The 21,855-nt window shown below is 40.4% G+C and overlaps 1 protein-coding gene across 4 annotated transcripts in view; it reads left to right on the top strand.

Moving 5' to 3' along the window:
• scube3 (signal peptide, CUB domain, EGF-like 3) overlaps positions 1-21,854 on the top strand; it is a 262,184-nt gene extending 240,330 nt beyond the window's left edge. For 3 of the 4 annotated variants that reach the window (XM_057817169.1, XM_057817160.1, XM_057817143.1), the window contains 9 exons: positions 2,595-2,756; positions 2,848-3,051; positions 4,342-4,503; positions 4,574-4,741; positions 4,828-4,989; positions 6,216-6,413; positions 6,490-6,642; positions 12,951-13,030; positions 17,990-21,854. In XM_057817169.1, coding sequence (XP_057673152.1) covers positions 2,595-2,756; positions 2,848-3,051; positions 4,342-4,503; positions 4,574-4,741; positions 4,828-4,989; positions 6,216-6,413; positions 6,490-6,642; positions 12,951-13,030; positions 17,990-18,142 — 1,442 coding nt within the window. In that variant the 3' untranslated portion in view covers positions 18,143-21,854. The remainder of the gene's footprint in view (positions 1-2,594; positions 2,757-2,847; positions 3,052-4,341; positions 4,504-4,573; positions 4,742-4,827; positions 4,990-6,215; positions 6,414-6,489; positions 6,643-12,950; positions 13,031-17,989) is intronic. The other variant, XM_057817150.1, reaches the window with a different exon arrangement.
• The last annotated feature ends 1 nt before the right edge of the window (position 21,855 follows it).

The raw sequence follows: 21,855 nt of genomic DNA, 5'->3' as shown, positions 1-21,855 counted from the left end.
CGTACTTCATAAAACTGCAAAATCTGATTTTTAATTTTACTTTAAATTTTATTAAAAAATAACATTGCTTACCACAGTTGAATTTCCCACCGCTGCTGTGATGTTATCGCAGGGGACTTTCTTAAAGGGACACTAACACAACTTAACAGAGTGGACAGTGACAGTTTAATTTAAATAATAAATTTTAATTTAAAAACAACACATGAATAAAGAGAACAATAACAATACAACAATAACAGAAGAGAACAGAACAAACATAAAATCATAGAAATTATTTTGGAATTGTTTCAACTTATATCAGTTATTTTATGGAGGGAATTTGAACGACACACTGGGGATACAGCAAAATTCCATAACAACCTTTTACCAGAAGTAAATTAAATCAAGAAAATAGAATTTAAGAGACATTCCCCTTGAATTCATAATAAACGTCAATTGATAATACACCAAAAAATAAGTTAAATGAATATTTGTCCAGTTTTGGTGAAAATACAGCTTAATTTATACTAGAGCCACAACTGACACCTTATAAAAAATAATGATCCAAATACATTTGCCATGACCTGCCTCAACATGCAATTTGTCTTCACCTACCATATATAGATATTCCAGATCTTATAGGTGGCGACCGACCCATCTTCATCCATCTCGACTGTTGTGTTGCCTTTCAAACTGACCAAGTCGACAAGCTCCTCTTACTATACAACACCTTCAATGTGTCTCTCATTGTCCCTCGAGCAAATTTCCTCCGAAAAAGTCTGATGTATTTTATAAATATCCACTGATTTCACCACGGATTGCATCCAGCCGTTCAGTTGTTCACTTCGGATGACGTCGCAAGTTTTCCAGGATAACGAATGGGTGCGCCGTGAGGCGTAAAGTGGTATAAAAAAGAATCTGAACCTTTTGGATTTTCTCACATTTCTGCATAAAATCACCATCAAATGTGATCTGATCTTTGTCAACATCACACAGATATAAAAACAGTGTCTGCGTTAACTAAGCCCACCCAAACATTTATAGATTTTCATATTTTAATGAGGACAGTATGTAAACAATGACAGAAGGGGGGGAAATAAGTAAGTGAACTCTCTGCCTAAGGAGACTTAAAGAGCAGCTGAAACCAATTTTTACCAAACAATTTAAGTCAGGTGTGTGCCCAATCACTGACGAGTGGTTTAAAGCTGCCCTGCCCACTATAAAACACACACCTGTTAAGAATTGTCTTGATGAGAAGCATTGTCTGATATGCATCATGGCTCGGCCAAAACAGCTGTCTGAAGACCTCTGATCAAGGATTGTTGATTTGTATAAAGCTGGAAAAGGGTACAAAACCATCTCTAAAAGTCTGGATGTTCATCAGTCGATAGTCAGAGAAATTGTCTACAAATGGAGAGAGTTTGGCACTGTTGCTTCTCTCCCAAGGAGTGGCCGTTCACCAAAAGTGACGCCAAGAATTCAGCGCAGAATACTCAGAGAGGTCAAGAAGAACCCTAGAGTGTCTTCTAAAGACTTATAAAAATCACCGGCACATTCCAATATCTCTGTGCACACATCAACAATATGTAAAACTATGGCCAAGAATGGTGTTTATGGGAGGAATCCACGGAGGAAGACACTGCCGTCTAAAAAAAAAACATTGTTGCTCATTTAATGTTCGCAAAAAGGCACTTGGACACTCCGCAGAAGTTTTGGCAAAATATTTTGTGGACTGATGAAACCAAAGTTGACTTGTTTGGGAGTAACACACAACGTCACATGTGGAGGAAAAATGGAACAGCTCACGAACATCAACACGTCATCCCAACTGTGAAGCATGGTGGAAGGAGCATCATGATTTGGGGCGGTTTTGCAACCTCAGGGCCTGGACAAGTTACAATCATTGATGGAAGAATGAATTAAAAAGTTTATTAGGATGTTTTGCAAGAAAACCTGAGACTGTCTGTCTGACAGTTGAGGCTTAAAAGAGGATGGGATGCTGCAAAAAGACAATGATCCAAAACATAGAGGTAAATACACTTCATAATGGTTTCAGAAGAACAAAATACACGTTCTGGAGTGAATAAGTCAAAGTCCAGACTTGAACCCCATTGAGATGCTGTGGCATGACCTAAAGACAGCAATTCATGCTAGACATCCCAGGAATCTGACTGAACTACAGCAGTTTTGTAGAGAACAATGGGCCAAGATTAGTCCTGATTGATGTGCCAGACTGCTCTGCAGCTACAGGAACTGTCTGGTTGAAGTTATTTTTTCTTACTTTTTTTTCATCTTTGTGAATTTGACAAAGATCAGATCACATTTGATGGTGATTTTACGCAGATATGTAAGAAATTCCAAAAGTCTCAGATACTTTTTCATACCAATGTAACTTAACTTTTTTTTTTTTTTTTTTTTTTTTGCGATCTACTAAAAAACAGTTCATTTAGCATGATGTGTGTTGTTATTCAGATGTATAGAAAATTCTACTGTAGGCGCACTTTAAAGCTGTTACAACAGTTGGAAGCCTGCTGATCATTTCCCTTAGTTTCAGTGTTGGAAGTGATAATACGTAAAAATATAGCTTAATCAGATAATGCAATTTTTTTCCACAGGTGGTGGTCAGCCCTGTAGTAACTGCTTAGTGACATTTGTCAATCTCAAATGTGACTCATCCAAGAAAGCAAAAGGGCGGCGTGCTCGCAACCCTACTAACAAAGAGGTAACTCGCATTACTTTGGAGTTGGAAGCAGAAGTCAAAGCTGGAGACACGACAGGTCAGTCTTAGGTTGGAATAGCAAATAAGATGAATGTACGTTTTGCTTCTTAGACGTCACCACTTTAATTTATTTCCATAAACCTTGCTAGGAAGTTGTAACCTCAGCTGCCTTAGACAACGTATGGAGAAACAAGTAAAGACCTACATCAAGGCTCTGAAGAAGTCCATTAATCAAGAACGCTTCCTGATCCGAGTCGCTGGTTTGGAATACGAGGTCGCCCAAAAACTTCCCCAGGCTGTGCCCATTCAAGAGAACTGCAGTCCAGGCTCTGAAAAGGACAGTGGGCGATGCGGTAAATCTGATTCTTATTTTACTCAACTCGTTACCTCACTGAAAGATAGAAAGACACAGGATTTGTAATATAATATATATTCTAAAAGGTTGAGTTTGACAGGTGGTCCCTCAATTTCCGCTGTTATGGGGACCGAGAGCCTCCGTTAATGCCAAATTTCCACGAAGAGGGTGTGGGTTTGATCTCAACATTGGTAGGGAAGATATAAAAGCATAACATGCATGTACACTTTTTGCTGGGGACGGGACATTAATAAGACCAAACAGACTGGGTGAACGGGGGTCAGGGCAGAGGTGGGTAGGGTAGCCAAAAATTTTACTCAGACTAAAAGTAGTCATCCAAAAAATCTACTCAAGTACAAGTAAAAAAGAATCCATATATTTCAGGACCGAGTATAATAATAAAAATAATAATATATATTATTATTTATTTATTTATATAATAATTCTCAAACTGACAATTTTTTTTAAATCTAGTCGAATAATTTTGTCCATCTTGTTTTGAGTGTTAAAGGCTCATTACAGATTAATGCGTCAGATTCTTCCACTTACTTTTTTCTCATTAAGCCCATACCACTAAAAGTCGGTCATTTTTCACCTAACTCAAGAAAAATGCTTTCAAATAATGTTTTTTGAACAATATCTATTCTCGAATTAAGAACATTTCTGACAAACAAGTTTTTTTAACATTAAAAAAACATGCTTTTATTTTGGTGCAGGGAGCGTCGAGCATGTAGTACTACCGCGCACAAGTAAGAGCGCACATACACACGAAGAACAATGTATTTGCACACATGAAGAAGAGCGCATGCGCACACATGAGGAAGAGCACATTTGCTCCCACGAAGAAGTCACGCAGACGAGTGAGAGAGAGAGGGGAAAGATTACGGCTTAGCTCGCTGTCTAGCAAGGATTGAGCTCCAACATCTTGGCGAGGACAGTACAATGATGTATAATACATGTTTTTGAATGGTTATTTTGAGATTTAGGGGGTATTTGAGGGTACTTAAAGGGTTAATTGCAACTACCTCTATACACAAATGTGAATCGCTGCTAGCCCTCCCAGTCAAAATGGATTGAACATTTAGCCCCATCAATGGCAGCCAATGAGTTAGTGGTGGTAATTATAGAACCAAATATTATTTGCTGTAAAATGTTGGAACCACTTCTACAGCACAATAGATGGAAATCAAATTGATGCTGTATACTACCAAGCAAGTTACAAGTAATCGGCTCATGTTGAAATGTGTTCTGGCTTCTTACTAGGGCTGTTGTGGATTTTGTTTTTCAGTCAGGTGTTTGCCAGGCTCATACTACCACGGTGAGCAAGAGCGTTGTGTCCAGTGTCCGCCTGGAACTTTCCAAGAGAGGGAGGGGCAGCTGGCATGCGACCTGTGTCCGGGCAGTGACGGGCACGGGCCTGTTGGAGCCCGAAACATTTCATCGTGCGCAGGTAGCTAAAGTCTAGCTTTCTGATAGTCAATTAGTCCCGCTGATTTTAACCTGGCTGCTGCTCTCCATAGGTCAATGTCCCACTGGGTTTTTCTCAGGCGACGGTTTCAAACCTTGCCAGCCGTGCCCACAGGGCACATACCAACCTGATTTGGGTCGGACATTGTGCTTCCCTTGCGGGGGCGGACTGAGCACCAAGCGTGAGGGTGCCAGCTCCTTCCACGATTGCGAGGTCAAAGGTGAGAAGAGCATGCTAAAAGCTAAACCAAGGAAAACATAGCTTTGAGCACCTCTCATTTCTTGCATGTTTCCATTGGTGCTGCAGTGCAGTGTTCCCCAGGTCATTACTACAACACCACAGTGCACAGGTGTATCCGCTGCCCAGTTGGAACCTATCAGACAGAGTTTAGGCAGAACTACTGTATTTCATGCCCTGGAAATACCACCACAGATTTTGATGGTGCCACTAGTGTCTCTCAGTGCAAGAGTGAGTATAGCGATGACTAGAGATGCACTGAAAATTCTGTGACCGGTGATTAAAAATGTGGTTTGAGTCCGAAACTCTTTTTTTCAACGAAATAATATTACTGAAACCAGAATTTGCGTTGGAGCAGGCAAATAGCTCGGTAGCACACACTTCTCCTACTAATGGCTTGGCGCTGCCTTTTTGTACTTACAGCGGAACAGCAGCGACATTTATGTGAAGTTGAGCCTCTCATATGACCGGCACAATCCCCAGACCTCAACATTATTGCGCATTTATGGTCAGTTTTAAAGATTCAATTAAGACGTTGATTTCCACCGCCATCGTCTCTAAAAGAGACTGATTCTAACTGAAGAATGGATTAAAAATTCCTTTGGAAACAATTCACATGTTGTATGAATCAATACCTTGGAGAATTGAGGCTGTTATTGCCGCAAAAGGCGGACCTACACCATATTAAATTAGTTTTTGTTGATTTTTTTAAAGGTGTTCCCATTATTTTGTCCAACCCCTGTACATTGCTGTCAATGGAATCCAAGTACATTGGCACCAATAGAATCGACATGCATGGCCGTCAATGGCATGGACTTACTTGGGCGCCAGTTGAATGTCAATGGGCTGTAATGGTAGGTTTTTGGTCAAAAACCACAACCCCCCATGTTTTACTGCCATTGAAAATGAATGGGAAATTTTGGCCATTAGACATGAATGGAACTACGTAAATGCCAATGGCATTCCATTAGTAACGAATGGGAAAGTTTTTGCGACTTTTGGGGGAACTGTCTTTTTTGGCAAATTCTGTATAAAACTTACAGCTATATGCTACTTACATTCCTGCAATTTTATGTGAATTGGATAAAATTGTAGGACTAGGTAAACCCACATTCTGGGGTGAATGGTAATTTTTGGGGGGGGGTCATTCGAAAGATTCCAAGCATCGCACAAAAATTCGGATCATTTTGGTATTCGAACGTTATCGATGGGCCAAACGGTTTGGGCTGTGTGAGGCGCTGAAGAAAAAACATTTTTAAAAAAAGCAATAACATGGATTGTTGCTTTTGCATTACATGCAAAGCTACCATCAATAATAACTGGTTTCGGTTTTCGGTTTTCAGCCTTGGTTTTGGGTTTCGGCCAAGAATTTTCATTTCGGTGCATCTCTAGAAATGACAGTTTTAGGCTTTTGCATTCGTGCCTGATTGTAATGTGTTGAGTTCATGCTTGTCTAGACAGGCATTGCGGCGGAGAAATGGGTGAGTACATGGGCTACATCGAGTCCCCTAACTACCCTGGCAATTACCCGGCAAATGTGGAGTGCATTTGGAACATCAACCCGCCCAGCAAACGCAAGATTCTCATCGTGGTGCCGGAGATCTTCCTGCCCTCAGAGGACGAATGCGGAGATGTTTTGGTGATGAGGAAGAACTGTGAGTATTTTCATATCCAGGTGCCGCTGAATCCGCAAACTTGATTCATCATTGCCCTATCTGTGCTTTTTGTAAGGGTCAGCTACATCTATCACCACCTATGAAACATGTCAGACGTATGAGCGGCCCATCGCATTTACGGCGCGCTCCAGGCGCCTCTGGATTAACTTCAAATCCAATGAGGCCAACAGTGCCAGGGGCTTTCAGATTCCTTATGTGACTTATGATGGTAAGCAATGCTAACCGCTCATGACACTTCTCAGCATCTCGTTTTGGCAGGGGTGTCATTATCACAATTTTTTTTTTTTTTTTCAAGTGTGGAAAATGTTTCATTCATTTTTTTAATTAGGCGTCATTGGCCATTGGCGGTGACGAGGGTGAGCACTTCCATAAGGTAAAGATGGAGGATATACAGTATTTTTTTTAAAAAAATACATCAGACACGCGGTGTATTTTCATCAACAATAGTTTTGCACTGTTTATATTTGTGTAACTAAATAGTAAAAAAAATACCAATGGCGTACCGCACGCAACACGTCACTTTTGCTCATTAATATTCATGACGTTAGCAATTGTTGCTAGGCGGGTCAGGCTTGCGATTGTCCCGAATGTTAAATGCATGGAAATAGTGTATGAATGAGATGTTTACTGAGCTAAACCTACCAATTCTAGCCCTTTTCACACACATACAGTGGGGCCAAGTAAGTATTTAGTCAACCACCAATTGTGCAAGTTCTGCTACTTGAAAAGATTAGAGAGGCCTGTAATCGTCAACATGGGTAAACCTCAACCATGAGAGACAGAATGTGGAAAAAAAAAAAAAGAAAATCACATTGTTTGATTTTTAAATAATTTATTTCCAAATTAGAGTAAAAAATAAGTATTTGGTCACCTACAAACAAGCAAGACTTCTGGCTGTCAGAGAGGCCTAACTTCTTCTAACGAGGTCTAACAAGGCTCCATTCGTTACCTGTATTAATGGCACCTGGTTTAACTCATTATCGGTATAAAAGACACCTGTCCATAACCTCAGTCAGTCACACTCCAAACGCCACTATGGCCAAGACCAAAGAGCTGTCGAAGGACACCAGAGACAAAATTGTAGACCTGCACCAGGCTGGGAAGACTGAATCTGCAATAGGTAAAACGCTTGGTGTAAAGAAATCAACTGTGGGAGCAATTATTAGAAAATGGAAAATATACAAGACCACTGATAATCTCCCTCGATCTGGGGCTCCATGCAAGATCTCACCCCGTGGCGTCAAAATGATAACAAGAACGATGAGCAAAAATCCCAGAACCACACATGGGGACCTAGTGAATGTCCTACAGAGAGCTGGGACCACAGTGACAAAGGCTACAATCCGTAACACAATGCGCTGCCAGGGACTCAAATCCTGTACTACCAGACGTGTCCCCCTGCTGAAGCCAGTACACGTCCAGGTCCGTCTGCGGTTCGCTAGAGAGCATTTGAATGATCCAGAAGAGGACTGGGAGAATGTGTTACGGTCAGATGAAACCAAAATAGAACATTTTGGTAGAAACACAGGTTCTCGTGTTTGGAGGAGAAAGAATACTGAATTGCATCCAAAGAACACCATACCCACTGTGAAGCATGGGGGTGGAAACATCAAGCTTTGGGGCTGTTTTTTTTTTTTGCAAAGGGACCAGGACGACTGATCTGTGTCATGAACGGGGCCATGTATTGAGAGATTTTGAGTGAAATCTCCTTCCATCAGCAAGGGCATTGAAGATCAGACGTGGCTGGGTCTTTCAGCATGACAATGATCCCAAACACACAGCCATGGCAACCAAGGAGTGGCTTTGTAAGAAGCATTGCAAGGTCCTGGAGTGGCCTAGCCAGTCTCCAGATCTCAACCCCATAGAAAATCTGCGGAGGCCAACGACAGCCCCAAAACATCACTGCTCTAGAGGAGATCTGCATCGAGAAATGGGCCAAAATACCAGCAACAGTGTGTGAAAAGCTTGTGAAGAGGTACAGAAAACGTTTGGCCTCTGTTATTGCCAACAAATGGTACATAACAAAGTATTGAGATGAACTTTTGGTATTGACCAATTATTTATTTTCCACCATGATTTGAAAATAAATTCTTTAAAAATCAAACAATGTGATTTTTCTGGGGGGGTTTTCCACATTTTGTCTCTCATGGTTGAGGTTTACCCATGTTGACAATTACAGGCTTCTCTAATATTTTCAAGTGGGAGAACTTGCACAGTGAGTAGTTGACTAAACTGTTGACTAAACTACTTATTTGCCCCACTCTATCCAGGGAAATTCCCGTGTAAGGTGACTCGGGTAAACCCGTGTCATTGCTTTCACGCACAAAAAGATGAAGAATGAAGCGGGTTGGAGCTTTCACAGACTTGACCGTGTTGCCCGCTGGCGCTCTCTGTGCAGGGAGGGCTGCTGGCGCGATTTTATAACCCGGATATTACGTCCTTTTTGGTCGGCATCGGCTGTCACAATGTTGGTCAAATTGTGTTTTGTTCCAGAGGGAGCATTTCCGATGTCGTAACTGCAGCCAATTTAAGCTCAATACTGTATTTAAGCTAGAGGGCCCGAAAACCCCCCCCAAATTTTATGTTTTATTTGTTGGCCCGAGCCTGAAAAAGGTAAAAAGAAATTTTTAATTTTATTTGTGGGCCCGAGCCCGAAAATGTTGTGTTTTATTTGTGATGACTCGGGAGAAGCAGGAAAGGGAAGGGATGCGCCAGCCAGACCTGGACAGAGCACCGCTTGCTGCTTGGGAACATGGACTGGTTAATTTTGTGTGATCACATTTGTGACAATGCCTGTGCATAAAAGCCTGTCTTTTGTAACGAATTCTCAGGTGGTAGAAAAAAAACGCAAATTTTCTTAATGTTCAAATAGTCTACATTGTATTATGATCATTATAAATGCATTTACACAATGAAAGAACGCTAGAAAAGTTTGTTAAACATATTGTTGATTAAATAGTGTTTTTTTTTTCCGGAGGGAGCGTTTCCGACGTCATAACTACAGTCAATTTAAGCTCATCAATTTAAGCTAGAGATAAAATCAAGCCTAAAAAAATCCAGCCCGACCCGGTCCGTGGGTATTAAAACCTGACCCTGCCCGAGCCCGGTCAATTAACTTGATTAACAAGCCCGAACACCCCCCCCCCCCCCAAATGTTATGTTATATTTTTAGGCCCGAGCCCAAAGCCCCCCCGGAATTCAGTTTTATTTTTTTATTTTTTTGTGAGGACTCAGGAGAAGGAGTGACGATCGGCCTGCCATTGTCATCAGCCATTGTGCTGTGACCCGGGAATTTAACGCCTGCTTTCACGCACACCGCTTCCCGGGAAAGTCCCGGACATGAGACTAGGACGCGACCCGTGAAATGTCCGCGTAATGTCCGTGGCAGTCGACACGGAAAATTGTTTTCACACACAACTGCTGCACGATTAAGTCCTGCGATATTCCCGGTGTATGTATGTGAAAGGTGCTTCTGTCCTAAAATGATGTCCCTGGTGACAAATTCACAGACAGAGATGTGAAAGAACAAACAAATGTTCAATTAAAGAGATGGCCTGAGTGTCAAGGGGTGAAAAAGACGGGAAAAAGAGCCGATCTGATCCAGAGGTAGCTTTTTTATCGACGTGTTTTTCTTGTGAGTATTGCCTTGCGCCACTGACAATGTCATTCTCCTGTTTCAACAATCTAATCTTTACTACCATATGCCCTGTCTTTCTTATATATTATATCCTTTGGTTGTCTTACATCTCTTGCCGTTCTTGAGGGTAATTTACATTGCTCAGTGACAGCCAACGAACACTTTGAATTTTTTCATTAATAACAAATATTCCTTTTTCCCGTTTTTTTTTTCTTACAACAGAAAAGGTAACAACAGTGGCAGTCATTTTTCATTTCCATTTCATTTTTTTCAGGACATTCATTGTCAGACAGAAGCAGCATGGAAAAACGCCACGCAAAAAAAAAATATATATATACAGGTATATATATATATATATATATATATATATATATATATATATATATATATATATATATATATATATATATATACATATACTGTATATATATGCATTAAACTGGTCTTTTGGACATGCGGTTCAGGGTAAAGATGGCAACGTTACGGTCTAAAAATAGCATTCGTGCAGTATGCTATTAAAGGTCAAACTTTTTTTGACATTTTTATTAGTTTACAGTACCGTGTTTTTAAAACAGTTATTAACAAGAAACATTTGTAACAACCTAAATTCTTAACTAGAATTTTTTTTGTGTAAAAAACAATCTGAACTCTTGTACTGCTCAAAAGAAGTGAACCCTTTATTAGAGGAAACACTTTACAAAGTTCAGCTGCAATTATTTTTATTGTCCAGAGGCGATGAGGGTTCTTTAAAAAATGTTTTCAATGTCGACGCACCTGCTGCTCCCCTCATTCTTTTATGTTTCGCTCTCTCCCCGTGACGTTCTACGGCTGCTTTGCCTCTTCTGTTCATGTCCGCATCACACTGGCAAAGCGTGCAGAAACCGTGGAACGAATCTCAACTGCTTTTGGCGAGGAAATCGTGCTCTTTCGTCCATTCAATGTTGAAAGATGTTCACGGTTTTGGCATGTTTTCTAGCACTGTTGTAAAAGCTTGGCGAGGAAATTATGTTGGCAGATAGCCACACGTGACGCTTTGTTTATTGTTTTATTCAGCCATTGATATAGGACATTTTTAACATAGGCCACTCTTGGCCAGTCACAGACCAGTTGTGACAACCGTGGGGCTGAGTTGCGTCACATAAACTGAACCATGGTCCATTTTCTTTATGAGCCGAACAAATAGCATCACTGAAAAGACTGAGAGTCCATCCTAAAACCGGACAGGTGCTCACCCTTGCGTGACAGAGAAACCAAAGCTGCTCTAAAGTTCTGTTTTTTTTTTTTTTTTTAACCACACAGTAACTTTGTCAGATTACCACTCTCAACACTGAAACCAAGAAAACAAATCATTCACTTTCCTACTTTTCTAACGACTTCAGAGATTTTCTTAAAACACTACTTGTCTGACAGTGATGGCAATAGACCTCCAATTCATTTTGACAGAGAGGGCTAGCAGCGATCAAAATTGGATTGGACCTCAATGGCATTGGCTCTGAAACATGATCAACGCCAGCCATTCCAGTTAAAATATATCTGATGTCTGTCAGTATCAATGTCAGTGAAAGAATTAAATTATTACAAACAAACAAAAAGACTAGATACAGCTAGATACAGTGCTGGCCAAAAGTATTGGCTCCCCTGCAATTCTGTCAGATAATGCTCAAATTCTCCCAGATGATTGCAATTACACATACTTTGGTAGTTATATCATTTATTTTGCTTGCAATGAAAAAACATATTAGAGAATGGAGAAAATAATAATTATCATTTTACACAAAACTCCAAAAATGGGCCAGACAAAAGCATTGGCACCCTTTGAAAAATCATGTGATGCTTCTCTAATTTGTGTAATTAACAACACCTGTTACTTACCTGTGGCACATAACAGGTGGTGGCGATAACTAAATCACATTTGCAGCCAGTTAAAATGGATTAAGGTTGATTCAGTCTCTGTCCTGTGTCCTCGTGTGTACCACATTGAGCATGGAGAAAAGAATGAAGACCAAAGAACTGTCTGAGGACCTGAGAAGCAAAATTGTGAGGAAGCATGAGCAATCTCAAGGCTACAAGTCCATCTCCAAAGACCTGAATGTTCCTGTTTCTACCATGCGCAGTGTCATCAATAAGTGTAAAGCCCATGGCACGGTGGCTAACCTCCCTAGATGTGGAGGAAAAGAAAAATTGCGAGTGCGAGGGTACAACAGTGTCAACCTGTACTCTCCGTCGGCGTCTGAATGAAAAGGGATTTTATGGCAGGATACCCAGGAAGACGCCACTTCTGACCCAGAGATATAAAAAAAGCCAGGCTGGAGTTGGCCAAAACTTACCTGAGAAAGCCAAAAGGCCTTCAAAGAAAAGAACACGGTCCCCACAGCCAAACATGGTGGAGGTTCCCTGATGTTTTGGGGTTGTTTTGACCAACAAATTTTGTTCGCAGTTACTTTGTCTAAAGGTTGTGCTACCGAATGTTAGGCTGAGGGTGCCAATACTTTTGTGCGGCCCATTTATGGAGTTCTGAGTAAAATGATAATGATTTAATTTTGTTTTTTCATTTCAAGCAAAATAAATGAAGATATTACTACCAAAGCATTTGTAATTGCAATCATTTTCTGGGAGAAATTGAGCATTATCTGACAGAATTGCAGGGGTGCCAATACTTTTGGCCAGCACTGTAAGATGGGGTCTAACCCATGCTCGGACAAGGAAATTTAAGTCATAATTTGTGCATTTCTCAACCACTTTTACCGAGATTCACTGTTTTCTCAATGTCAAAGCACGTGCCCAAGGGTTATCTCATTCATGGTGTCATTTAGGCTAGGACTGTCATCACTTTGAGGCAACCAGGAGTAATTAATTTTGTTTTTTTGTTTTAACTTCAGAGGACTATGAACAGCTGGTTGAGGACATTGTACGGGATGGAAGACTTTACGCTTCTGAAAACCATCAAGAAATTCTCAAGGTTAGCCCTGCCATTCATCATTATTACAGTATTATTGTTGTTGGAGAATAATTTTTGATAGCCTGGAAACTACATTTAGTTTGTCTATGACACTGAATGAAGAATTTGATGATTGATGATTTGATGAAAAGCATGACCTGCTATTCTCAATTTTGCCAATCCCGATTTTGTTCATAAATGGCATGCGGCATGACTATTCCAATCAATCTTCCTCTATTGTAACACAATGACAATTACCTGTGAACCAAGATTGTTTTATTAACTGCACATGCAGTAGTTTCTAAAAAATGATTGAAAAGTAAACTTTTTAACTTTTCTAATAAATACACCAAATCCAATTTCAATCACTCGGTTTGTGGATAAAATAATTTAGAACAGTTAAAGTTATATTAAGTCTCTTTTTTTCATCTTAATTCCTTTTATTGCTGGTATGAAACAGTTTGATTTTGAGCCAAATGTGTGCATTCATTAAAAGAGTATTATATGACTCAATTAGCTAACAAAGGAAAAACCGAATAATGATGCCATCTAGTGGCCTCAAAACAATTACAAAGCAGTGACTATATCAAATGTCAATGCAAATTCCATCACTTCACACATCAACGTAGACAAGAGCGACAGATGTTAGAATCGTGAACATTATGTTGAGGTCAAAAAGTATGAAGATACCCAACAACTGCACTTATACACAGATGTTTATTTATTTATTTTCCGTAACGCTTATTCTTCACGAGAGTGAAGGAGCCTATCCCAGCTAACTATGCAAGAGGCAGGGTACAATTGCAGCCAATCGCAGGCCACAACGAGACAATCATTCACGCGTACAATCATACCTCCAGACAATTTGGAATGTTCAGTCAGCCTACCATGCATGTTTTTGGGAAGTGGGAGGAAACCTGCGTAGATAAACATGCAAATGCCACAGAGAGCATCAGAGCCCAGGATTGATCCTTGATCTCAGAATTGTGAGGCATACATGCTAACCACTGATCCACCGCGCCACTGCTGATATTATTGACTAGAGTTGTGACAATATATCAAAAGGGTGATGTATCGTGATACTTCTTATCCCAAAAGTTTTTCAATATGCTCCCGGCAAGAATATATGTGTCACTGTTTAAAATAAAAGGGACCAGAAGGTTCCTTTTTAAACTTGCTACCCAAATCTTCCACTAGAATGGTGTCTGTTAGTTTATTGGCATCCATTAACGGCTCTAGATGCCATTTTGAGAGGGGGCGAATGAACAAACGTTCATTTGCCCCCTCCCAGTTAAAATGGGTTGGATGTCCAGTACCATCAATGGCAATGAAACCAGAGCCATAGACTTCATAATGTATTGACGGGACGTGGGGCACCGGGCCGATTCATAGGGGGCCTATCTCTTTCAAAAACTGACCGAGTGGAAACACAGACAAAGAGCTTTTTCCGTTGAAAATTCTTGTGAATAAATGCTTAAATCCCTGAATTCTTTATAGATATGGACGTAAAACAGTCTCGGTTCTTGGTTAAAAGCAAAAAAAAAAAAAAAAGTGCTGGTCGCATTTATTTTACGTAAATATTGCAAACTATGAGGCTAGTCAGTAAGGAAATTAGCGCCCGCCACATATAAACAAAGAGCTTTTTCTGTTGAAAATTGTTGTGAATAAATGCTTAAATCCCTGAATTCTTTACAGATATGGACGTAAAAGAGTCTCGATTGTTAGTTAAAAGGCAAAAAAATTGTGCAGGTAGCATTTATTTTACGAAAATATTGCGAAGTATAATGCCAATGCTGTAGTGGCTAATTTATCCCATTGATTTTTTTCACATTTCAAAATGCATGCATGGTACGAAAAATTACCCTGAATCCTTGAACAAATCACTCCTGAGACAATCCTTCCTGTTTGTATGCTGTACAGCAGGGGTGTCCAAACTTGCAAAGAGGGGCCAGATTTGGTGTGGTAAAAATGTGGGGGGCAGACCTTGGCATTATTTTTTTTTTTTAATTAATAATTTTAACAACAGGCGGCACGGAGTGGTTAGCATGTCCGCCTCACAGTTCTGAGATCAAGGGTTCAATCCTGGGCTTCGGCCTTCCTGTGTGGAGTTTGCATGTTCTCCCCATGCCTGTGTGGGTTTTCTCCGGGAACTCCGGTTTCCTCCCACATCCCAAAAACATGTGTGGTAGGCTGATTGAACACTCCAAATTGTCCGTAGGTATGAGTTTGTGCGTGAATGGTTGTATGTCTCCTTGTGCCCTGCGATTGGCTGGCAACCAGTTCAGGGTGTACCCTGCCTACTGCCCGTAGTTAGCTGGGATAGGCTCCAGCACCTCCGTGACCCTCATGAGGAAAAGCGGCATAGAAAATGAATGAATGACTGAATTTCAACAATCTTGCAACCAGCTTTTGTGGCGTTCTCTTTCGACTCTCGAGCTCTTCATAATACTAATAATATTTAACAATACTGCTACTGTGAAATTAAACTAGCTTCAAGTTGCTTCAATTTCTCGCTACAAATCTTCCCTGTAATCTTGTCATGTCAGCGTGTCTTTTTTGGTAATATCGCCTCACATTGAACTCTTTTAAAACAGCGACTGTCTCTTTGCAAATGAGGCAGACACAGTTGTTGCGTATTTTAGTGAAGTAATCGTCCAAAGGATAAGGATATCCCTATCCTTGAAGCGTCAACCATCGCAGTCAACTTGATTTTTTTTTATTGTCGCCATTTTAGAAAATTGAGAGTAAAGGGTCACACGGGGTAATGTTGCTTAGAGTGCTGCTGCCTTTTAGTGCGTAAATGAGGAGCAGCATTTAGTGTGTAAGCTACTTCATATGCTGGTAGCAGTACTGCTGACCAATTAAGTCTGTGTGCGGGCCATATGTTATTGATTTTATGACAGAGGCTGGGGGCCGGATTAAATTGGACCACGGGTTGCATTTGGCCCCCGGGCCGGACTTTTGGGATGTCTGCTGTACAGCTTTCGTACCTTTTCAACCTAAATCCGGCGTTAGATCGCTGCATGTGAAAGACTGTTAATAAATGAAGCGGAATGTTGACGGTCCCCTTGGGGAAGGCAATACGCAGTGAATGGGGAATGTGTCATGTCAATACATTATGAAGTCTATGCTAGAGCATTCACAGCCAGTCTTCCCAGTTTGGGGGGCATTTAAAGGTCACTTTCTGTTCATTTTAGGGCATTTGCAGTTCACTTCCTATTCATTTCTGGACCATCCCGGGTGAGTTCCTCTTCAGTAAACTAAAATCAACAGGAAGTGACCTAGAAATGCCCCAGAATCACAAGGAGGGGACCAAAATGGCCTGAAATTCCCCAAAATTGAACTCATTGGCCTCCCTTGACGGCCATATATATCAAATCCGTTTGAAGTGGGAGGGATGGCAGCGAATGAACTGGCTTGACAATACGGCCGGAATATGTCAACGATCTTGACAGTCCTACTCCTCTACCTCCACCCGCCATCTCCTCAGATTATTATTATTGTAACATCGGCAAGGAAGTCCCTGGCTTCGTCAGGTTTTTAATCATTTATTTCAGAACTTGTGCAACACAACACAACAGAACATGAAAAGAGAAAGTAAAAACTTATACACACCTCTCTAACTCTCTCGTCAGTCACACAGTGCGTTCTGGAGCAGTATGTAAAAAAAAACTGCCACATTGGAACCCGATTCGTTACTATATTATTCATACCTTAATTTTCGGACTACTTTTTTCCTTCATTTCTAATCCTGCGATTTATAGTCCACTGCGGCTTATTTGTCAATTTATTTGGGTTAATAGGCAACACATGCCTCCTAATATGCATTGCAGCGCTACAGATGTAAATAACAGTCAAAATTCATGTTCTGTGCGAATTATTTATTCAGCTCCTCTTCCAGTTGATTGATTAATTGCTTGTTATGGTTTTTGACAGTAGTGTCAAAAGACTGTCATAAAACAGACATATTTATGACATAACACTATAATGGGGTTTAATAAATGACATGACAGATGTCATTAAGTGTTATCTGGCAAATTATTTCACTAACTCCATTTAGGTCCAGTTTGGATCTTTTACATCCAGTCAAATAAAGTGTTACCAAATACCGCAACTAGCAATTAATGAAACAACTAGAACAGTAACTGAATATATAATTCGGACAGAACATGAATTTTGATTGTTATTTACATCTGTAGCGCTGCAATGCACGCCTGGCATGTTGGACAACAACAGTGTTGACAGCAGGTGGCAGAAGACGTTGACTGTCTCCCCCAAGGGAGCAGTGATGCCCAAATGAAGCTTCTTTAAACATTAAAGCTTTGCAGCCAACTGGTTCAAAGCTTCATGATGCTTCATTTGGTTCTATGACAGTCGACTGATGCCGCTGTCAAATTAAGCGCTACAGGTGAACATCTTTTGGTGTGAATATCCCATAATGCAGTAAGGACAGCTGCGGCTTATAGTCCGGTGCGGCTTATCTATGAACAAATGCCGTTTTCGTGTCACATTTGGTGGGTGGCGGCTTATAGTCAGGTGCACCTTGTAGTGCGACAATTACAGTATTATTAATTCCAGTTTATAATTTATTTGTTTTGTTATGTATAATTGCTATTTGAAATTGTACCTGAAGCATTTATGAAGGATTTATTAGCGTAGGTTTTTGAGCTGTGGAATGAATTAATCGAAATACTGTAGATTCTTATGGGAAAATCCCACTCGACATGCGACCAATTCGACTTACAAACCAGGTCCTGGAACAAATCATTTTCATAGGTAGCACTGTATTGATGATTGTTTTACCGCTAAATCGCGAGATAATCGTTATCGTGTGTGTTCATAGCTAATCGTAAGATCAGTTAGACTTTTTGTGATTGACCGATCACCAATCCTCCAAAATGTATGAAATCGGTGCACCTCTAGTTTGTATTATTCATTGAAATAAACCCCTGCACTAACATTTGTTCTTTATGTTTACAGGATAAAAAACTGATAAAGACTCTTTTTGATGTTCTGGCTCACCCAAACAACTACTTCAAGTACACCACTAGGGAGTCCAACGAGATGCTCCCCCGATCCTTCATTCGCCTCATAAGTAGCAAAGTCTCTGCTTTTCTGCGACCATACAAGTAAACCATCATCGTTAATTAAGTAAACGCCCCCGTCCCCCTTACAGGCTACATCCCGCAACTCATAAAGGACTTTGACACACAAAAATATACACTTTTATTTTATTTTATTTTTTTAATCCTCTTTTGATTTCCATCGACAAACCTGCAAAATACTGAATATTTGTTTAGCTGTTTGTCAGTTTTTAGTCCCAGGTCCACAGTCCGGAGCGTAAGCGTTTAGTGGGGATGTAGATTATGTGAGTGGGTTTGGTTTCGATTGTGTCGCGCAACGAGACCATTAAAACGGATAGAAACGGCTATTTGAGACAGTAGGAGTGATGTTGTGTTAGAGCTTGTTGTTGTATTTGCTTAAATGACTGGTGTGTATTCCAGCTCTGACTGCGACTATTAAGTATGGATGTTTGTAAGTGATGTGCAAGTGTTGTATAACCCTGGTTCCATCGTATGTGTGCGTGTACGGGCACTGTTCAGGATGCTTGCTTGTGTACGCGTCCTCGAGGAGGAGCAATTGCTAACTAATTCGTGTCGCAGCTGTGTTCCAGCTCATTTAAAGCCTTACTATGTTTGAGCTCTTAGAGCAGTTTTACTGTTAAAACAGTTCATCTGTGCTGTCTAGACTGCACCAGCCTTTTCCAACCCGCCCGACATTTCTGTTGCTCTTTTTCTCCCTTTTATTTTTTTGTTCCATTTTTTTTCTCCAAGGCAACTTTAAAGCAAATACATAAAAAAGGTGGTGAATTATTCCAGGAACATAGAGGACATTTTTGAAAGATGAATAAGAAACTAATAAGCGGGTAAGCCACAGGAATGAGATGATGTGGAATGTGTCTGGGTGAGGGATCGAGAGTTGAATGTCTTTGAGGACATGACGTTTGCTGCTTCTTGTAAAAGGTCACTTTAATTTTTCAATCTCATCTTGTCTTTCTCATGTACTCTACTCATAATTAGTGTAAAAAGTTTGAAGTGAAAAGGAAGCAGAGAATTTCAAGTACTTAAGTTTTGACATCACGGCAGGTCGTTCGTTCTGCGTGTGGAGCAGGTCTATCGTGTTTTGACCTGTAAATGTTGAAAATAAGGAAGACAAGGGTTGGATTCGATGAAACCGACTGCTAGAATCACACTTGTACCTCCCCTCGATGCCCCCCACTAAATGTCGTGCTCGTATCAAATCCAAAGACATCTAACTTCCCATCTCATGTTCGGTCTGCCCCAGTAAAGACAGCTCTTCCAAAGAGGGCCCATTGTTTTGTGCACTAGATCTAGAGCCCATCCTTCTACCTTTTATAGTCCAATGAAGTGCAATGAACAAAAATACCATACCTTGGATTTGGTTATAGTGACCCAAAATGATCTTTTGGAAAGCAACACTGTCGACCCCGTGTGTGACATGTTGTGAGCATAACTTTTGTGTCTTTTACAAAGAGAGTCAAAGATTTCATTAAATATAACAGTTTTCAAAAATATTGTGATATAAAAAAAATGACAGCAACAGGGTATAATAATTTAACTTTTTAAAAAAAGAACATTTCTAGCGAAAGGAGATGATCTATTGTTGAGGGAAAAGGCTTATATCAAAATGTTGATAAGCCAAGTGTCCCCTATGGCTAGCACTTGGCTAGCTTGTCAAGACTGGAAATTGTCTTCTAAACAGTTGGTCTGGTTTAGAAAAACGCAGAGCCCTATTTTCGTAGACTGGGGTCTAAAACGAGTATTTTTGTGCCAGAACAGTGAGTGCGAAGATTTTTTGGAATTTCGTAAGCCAGTCTGTGTCAAGGAAGGTGTAACAAAGCAAGGGTGTGTTCTTGCGGGAACGTCCGGTGGATGTGACAATTTTGTGGGCGAAAGGTGCACTTTTAGTGTGCTGCCAAAGAAGGAGGCTAAGTTTCAGCGCAAGGCAGATTCATAACTCTGCTGACATGTGAACTGAATGTCAGCGTTTTGCAATGGTTACGACGTGAATAGCGTGCATCGAACCCTGACAAATTAAAGTGTGAATCGATTAATTTAATGATGTCCTTGATGTTGTATGATTGTTATAATCTTTAATGCATTTCTAAAATCAACCTGCTAGCTAGCACTGCGCAGATCTCTCCGGCCGAATTAACGTAATCTGCCAGGAAGGTCTGCTCGTGCTTCCCCTTACATCAACAGGTGTCAACCTTCGACTGAGTAAACTGTTGTCAGGTAGATCAGCACCAACAAATGCACTGGGATTTAAAGGGATTGTAAATATACCTGCTGGTTGTTGCAAAAATGTTGAGTTGTGCACGCCTTTAAGCAATTCATCTAGCCCACTGCGCACAAAATGACCAAAAACTGGTCTAAAACACAACTTCGCTTGACACAAACTCGTGTTAGTCTAGATTTAAACAGCGTACGAAAACAGGGCTCACAATGTTAATTGTAGGGAATTCATTTGGCCGGGAGGCCCTTTAGAAATTGATCAAATGTATTTCATCAATAATCAAAAGTCATTTCGGAAAGGAAATACAGGTAGTCCCTGGGTTACGAACGAGTTGCGCTCCTACGCTGACGGCGTAGCCCGAATTGACTCTTTAAGCACTCCTAAACACCCCCTAAATCTCAAAATAACGATCCAAAAACATGTATTATACGAAATTGTACTGTCCTTGCCAAGACGTTGGAGCTAAGTCCTACCTAGACAGCACGCTAAGCTGCGAAATGATGATGTCAGACGTCCATGTGGTTTGCTGACTTAATTCAGCTGCTCATGACATCAACACTTGCAGAATGAAACTAAAATAAAAATGAAACTAAATCAGTTTCATCTTCTAGCTGCTAGCTGATACAGCAATAGCAATCCACACAAACGATTAGCATCAGAACATCATCAAAAACAATCATATAAACTTGTATTTGACCACGATTGAAAACGCACAATAAATAGTACAAAAGGTGTTATATACAGGTGTTGCCTGTCTGGACGCTTCACAAGCAACAAATGTGCGCGCGAGCTTCCAGCTGTCATCTTTGCCTGCTCTCTCTCACTAAAGAAAACAAACAAAACAAAAAAAACACTGGAGACACAATAGCGGACGAAACTAAAGCGTGGCGTCAAAATCACTTCAGTCAGGTACGTCGCAACCCGGGGGACCACCTGTACAAGTCAGACTCTCTGATGTTTGATTCAATTCCAATTTAGAAAGGGTTTAAGTGTAGGATTGTTATAAAATTCACCTACTGCTACCAATAATTTTATTACATATTCAAAGTTGATGTTGATGCCAAACCATGTCACAAAATGTTTGAGATTCTTACTGCATTTCCAACTGTACCTATAGAGTTATTGTGAAAACATGGCAAAATGTCCCCTTCCCACCATAATCAGCTTCTTTCCTGCGACCTGACAGATTTCCTTTTTTATTTCTTGGTTGAGATTGTTGCCTTTTAAAAGAGAGTTTGCTATGATGTATCATAGAGTTGATCATGATATTTGCACTTGAATTGTTATTGCTCATGTAAATGTCTGGATTTTGTATTGTCTTTTTAAATGAATGGAATTGGTGTTCTTGTTTTCTTGTAACTTGTTTGTTCATGAACACTCACTAGCAGTTTCGCCAATTGATGATGATACACATGATGCTATTGACAGTAAAGATGAAAAAACTATGTATAGAGGTGAACACAACAAGTTTGTACTCATTCTTGCCCAAAAACACCTATTGAAATAAACATTCTGTACGTCGGCTTCAT

The sequence above is a fragment of the Corythoichthys intestinalis genome, chromosome 2, assembly GCF_030265065.1.
Source record: "Corythoichthys intestinalis isolate RoL2023-P3 chromosome 2, ASM3026506v1, whole genome shotgun sequence".
NCBI lineage: Eukaryota > Metazoa > Chordata > Actinopteri > Syngnathiformes > Syngnathidae > Corythoichthys > Corythoichthys intestinalis.
Note: the sequence above shows the minus strand (reverse complement) of the source record. Positions and strands in the feature narration are given on the sequence as shown.